At 51.9% G+C, this 5,240-nt stretch overlaps 1 protein-coding gene across 1 annotated transcript; it reads right to left on the bottom strand.

The window, feature by feature from the left end:
• Positions 1 to 2,093: 2,093 nt before the first annotated feature.
• Positions 2,094 to 3,663, bottom strand: LOC123158030 (protein trichome birefringence-like 37). Its single transcript, XM_044576175.1, has 4 exons — positions 3,374 to 3,663; positions 2,946 to 3,296; positions 2,693 to 2,851; positions 2,094 to 2,563 (listed from the first exon to the last, which is right to left on the bottom strand). Exons 1-4 carry the CDS (start codon positions 3,661 to 3,663, stop codon positions 2,245 to 2,247), a joined length of 1,119 nt encoding a protein of 372 aa, XP_044432110.1. The 3' UTR covers positions 2,094 to 2,244.
• Between the last annotated feature and the right edge of the window lie 1,577 nt (positions 3,664 to 5,240).

The following is a 5,240-nucleotide window of genomic DNA, read 5'->3' as shown; positions in this document are numbered from 1 at the left end:
CAAAGATCGGAGTACCACAGACATGCTTCGAGATAGCATTGACATGGTCTTTAAGCAAAGGTTAGACTTTGGATACATGAAGGATTCATCAGGAACAACTTGTAGAATAAGTCTTATAGTTTCCTCATGGAAGAATGGATAGCCTTACTGAAAAAGGAAACTATAACAATAGGTCCTCCGGCCAGGTGTGCTAGGCATGACATAATCTTACCGGGTAATATAAAGACCAATGTTATAACTCTTGAATATATGTTCCAATCATCATATCTGACCGAGATTCAGATCTGATTGGTGTCAGGATACCTCAAACTTACGATGCCCGAGGAGAAAAGGTGCAATACCAATTGACGAGATGACATTGCAAGATTCTCGGGAAATGAACTATGGGAGCGGGTCCTTGAAACAATAGTTCATCACTAAACCAAGGAGGGGATTAGGAGGTGGCTGATGGGCTCAACGACCATTCATCGAGAATTCCAAACGGATGGATTTCCACAATAATGTGAACAAGAAGATGACACTTGTCAATTCAAATGATATAATGTTGTATGCTCGAGGAAAACACACACCATCAATCATTAGTTGAAAGGTGTGCCCTAAATATGACCTTAGGCAGCAAGATCTATGTTAGAGTGCCGATTCAATAACCAACAGTCTAAGAACAAACTATCGATCGTTAACTTCAAAGCAATAGGGTTACTAGAAGTACAGAACTCAAGCAGCATCGTTAGCATATTGGTATCCTGGTTAAAAACAACATAGGGACCAAGGAAGAATGGTGATGGTGAGAGGTGTCATCATACCGAGAATTTCTAAGAGGTGGAGCAATCCCCACAACATTCTCGACAAAAAAGGATAGTAATACTTCAAGGCAGAACACAACACTAGCTGGAGAGCAAGTTGTATTCATAATGTGGACAAGTTTGCAATGAGAGGAAGTCAAGGGTGTTGTCGATGATAATAAAAATGTTGTGTTCTGCTAGTGTTGTGTTCTGCCTTCTGGCATTCTGCAGTTTAGTCCATCGATATTGCCTCTTTACACATATGCCCATTCATATGTATTATAGATCTTTGCTTACGAGTACTTTGGATGAGTACTCACGGTTGCTTTGCTACTTGTTTTTCCCCTTTCCCGGTTATTGCGATCATATGATGGAGTCCAGGAGCCAGAGGATCCCGAGGATGATTCTACGTGGAGTTCGGATTCGAGGAATAGTTAGGAGGTCCCAGGCAGGAAGTCTTGCCTTTTCGATCGTCGCAACTTATGTGCTTGCCTTCTTAAGGTAAACCTGTTTAATTTATGTCTGTACTCAGATATTGTTGTTTCCACTGACTCGTTTATGTTCGAGCACTTGTATTCGATCCCTCGAGGCCCCTGGCTTGTAATATGATGCTTGTATGACTTATTTTACTTTTAGAGTTGTGTTGTGATATCTTTCCGTGAGTCCCTGATCTTGATCGCACACATTTGCATGCATGTTTAGTGTATGATTGAATCGGGGGCATCATATTGGTGCAACACCAACTTCCCTGACTTGTTGGCGAAGATCCAGGCATCAGCACCTCGCCACCGCCACATTAGGTGGATGTGCATCGGAGTTCTGGCCTGATCGCTCTGGACCGTCCATAATAGGCTTGTCGTCCAACGTGCTCCTCTTCGACGTGCTACTGACGCCATCTTTAAAATGTGTGGTTACTTGCAGCTCTGGCGGCCGCTTAGCCGCCCCCAGGACCGGAGCGCCATCGACTTTCTCCTCGCCGACCTCAGAGCGATGGCTTCCGTGTGGCGCCCCCGCTTCCGCCATCCCCTCCGGAGCCAGACTAGATCTGCAGCTACTTCGGATCAAGGCCCCTCCGGATCGTCCCTTTGGGCTCCTCTTGGATGTGCTGGTGTTTTTATTTTTTGGGCTTGTTGAGTTATGCCATTAGCATTAACCTTGCTACCTTTGATGTGTGTGTGTACTTTCGCGCCTTGGGCGTGCGTGTGGTTGAACTCGTGTTTCTCTGTATGTGGCTTGTGCGGTTGGCTTTATACATAAAGCGGGGCGAAAGCCTTTTTCGATAAAGAGCTAAGTGCATATATCATCTCTAAATTTGTTGGGAAATTGGTCCCTAAATTTCAAAACCAGGCAGGTTGCACCCTGAACTTTCCTTACCTGACAATATTCGGAGACCTTAATTAGCCTTACAAACTGCCTCTGTCAATCGACGATCTAGGGAAGTACTACCGCACACGCGGTTGTTTCATGTGCCCTGCAGCAGCATCGCGTAGAGGATGTGGTTCCACGCGTCCGGCAGGCCGGCGATGCACCAGTGCGTGCAGTCCATGCCGTCCCGGCCAGGCCCGCCGTACACCGACGGGTGCGCGTCGATCCTGAGCTGCGAGAGCGACGTGATGTCCAGCAGGGACACCGGCGTCGACATGGACGCGATCAGACCCCGCACGACGACCTGCTCCGGGAACACCCTCTCGTCCCCGTCCGTGGCCACCTGCCGCGGCCGTGTCTGCTGGAAACAGCCCCCTGTCGCCGGCGCCGCCCCGTCGCTCTCCTGCTCCTTGGACCTACCCGTTGCATATGTAGAACAGAGTGTCATTAAGAAATGAGTATGCCCGGCCAATATCAAATCAGTCCATTTTATTTTTATTTTTTGCGAATGCCAATATCAAATCAACTGGGCGTGATGAGCTCACGTGTAGTGGCTTGGGGAGACGCCTTGGTAGATGACCCTAGTGAGCGATGCGTCGACGTTGGCGTCGACCCAGCTTGCCCATGTGGCGAGGCCTTTGGAGAAGGCGGCGAGCCGGTCCATGTCATTGTACGTCGTGTTTCCCTCCTGCATGTAGTCCCACCTGCACATGAATCGCCAGGCGAAACTTGGTTACATATTCATCTGTATTTCGGTACACGTACGCGTACAGGGACAACGATCGACAGAATACGTACACTTGGCTGGCGCCCTTGTAGGTCCACCAGTGCCACGTGTTGAAGACGAGCAGGTGGGCGCCGCGCCAGGACTCCGCGCCCTGCATCGAATCCAGCTTGAGGACGCGGCCGACGTCCTCCTGCACCACGTCCACCAGGAACCTGCTGAAGTAGAGCACCACCGACAGGTCGTAGTCCTCGAAGCGGACGGAGGAGACGGGGTCGCCGGTGGTGGAGGAGACGCGGGCGGGATCGGGCGCGGCCGCGTGGAGCATGCAGGCGAGGGAGACCCACTGGTTCATGCTCAGCGAGTCCCCCACGAACATCACCGTCTTCCCGCGCCACGCCTCCAGGAAGCTCAGCCCGTCGAACCTGCACCCATCAAAAGACCCTGTTAGTACATTGTACGCCGAGCATTCATCAGGTAACTGTAACGACGGTAGTAATACCTTGGGAGGCGGCAGGCGGCGGGGCTCCACCGGAACTTGAGGTAGGTGGCGTCCGGGCGGCCGTTGCGGCGGCAGTCGAAGACGTCGGGCACGAAGGGGCAGCTCGCCGCGTCGTACAGAGGGTACGACGCGTCGGCGATCCATCTCCCCTGGAACAGGTCGCACGACGACGACCCATCAACCACGCTCGGCACAGCCGCCGCCGCGGCAAGCGCTACGATGGCCGCCAGCGCGCAGCCATGGCGGAACCTGGCACGCAGCAGAGTCAGCGCCAGGTCCTCCTTGCCCATGGTTTACGCGACGAGACGGCGGGCACGACGCCATATATAGGCCCGATCGCGTCCTTCTGAAGCAGATCTGGTCGCGGGCACGCACGCACGGTTGCCGATGGTGCGCGCGCAGGCAGGCAGGCACAGCTACCTTTGCATGCGTGGTACTTCATGCTAGGAGTGCAGCTCAAGTTAGAAACTGCTCTGCACGGTGTGTGTGTGTGTGTGTGTGTGTGTGTGTGTGTGTGTGTGTGTTCCAAACAGGAGCGTCAAGTTTCGTCGTCCTGCACATGTGCGCGGGAGAGGGAAGGGGACTGGGTTTTGACCTCGGCCCCGCTTATCCAGGCGGGGCACGTGAGATGGGGCGCGACGAAATTACGTACTATGTGCAGCGTGGATCTCAAAGTACTTCGGTGCGTGCGTGGGAGTCGTAGAGGGCAAGGATCGAGGACGGAAGTCCCGTATATCATCTTCTTAATTTGCACCTGCCTGCCCATTGGCTGCCAATACAATATTGTGCCGTTGAAATTTGGATTGAACACCCAAAGTTTTTTGTGCAAGATTTAGTTCTTTTTTTCTCTATTCAAAATCATGCAGGAGAGTAACTTAAGGATCCCGGCACAAACGTCGGTCATCGATGTTAGAGAGAGGTTTGGCAATGTAACTCACGATGGTATTGACCGGATGCAGGTGCACGTATATAAAGAGTACAATGTGGGCCTTGAGGGAGTCCTGGACTAAAGGGTCCTCGGACGTCCGGTCTATCTGATATGGGCCGGACTAATGAGCCGTCAAGATACAAGAAGAAGATCACCTCTCGTGTCCGGAAGGGACCCCCGTATACATGGATGGCAAGTTTAGGTGTCCGGGTATGCTATTTTCCTTCTGTTAAACCGACTTTGTACAACCCTAAGCCCCTCCGGTATCTATATAAACCGGAGGGTTAGATCGAAGGCAGGATCACAACATTGATAGGCTAGCCAAGCTAGGGTTTAGCCAATACAGTCTCGTGGTAGATCAACTCTTGTAACCCCTATACCCTTCAAATATAATCAAGCAGGAGTAGGGTTTTACCTCTGTTAAGAGGGCACAAACCTGAGTAAACACGGTGTCCCTTGTCCATTGTTACCATCAATCCTCAGACGCACAGTTTGGGCCCCCCTACCCGAGATCTGCCGGTTTTGACACCGATATTGGTGCTTTCATTGATAGCTCCGTTGTATCGTTGGCGGAAGGATTGATGGCCCGCCTCTTCATCAGCAATGATGCTGCGTCCAGGGAGACATTTCTCCCCGGACAGGGTTTTGTGTTCGGTGGCTTCGTGCTTCGTGCCAACTCGATTGGCCGCCTCGAGCAGGTCAACAGTTACGCCCCCGGCCACCAGATCAGGTTTGGGAACCTGAACTACGTCGCTAACATCCGAGGAGATCTAATCTTCGAGGGGTTCGCGGTCTTGGATGTTGCTCTGTGCCCCCATGAAGAAGGCTCTTTGGATCCCACGTTAGACCCGTTCAAGGGTCAACACTCACACTTGCCCCGACCTTAGATCCAGGATGGGTCGTAACATCCGAAGACAAGGGCGTTAGCCCTGCCGGACT

This window comes from Triticum aestivum, chromosome 7B (assembly GCF_018294505.1).
Source record: "Triticum aestivum cultivar Chinese Spring chromosome 7B, IWGSC CS RefSeq v2.1, whole genome shotgun sequence".
NCBI lineage: Eukaryota > Viridiplantae > Streptophyta > Magnoliopsida > Poales > Poaceae > Triticum > Triticum aestivum.
The sequence above is the reverse complement of the archived record's forward strand: the minus strand, read 5'-3'. Positions and strand labels throughout refer to the sequence as shown.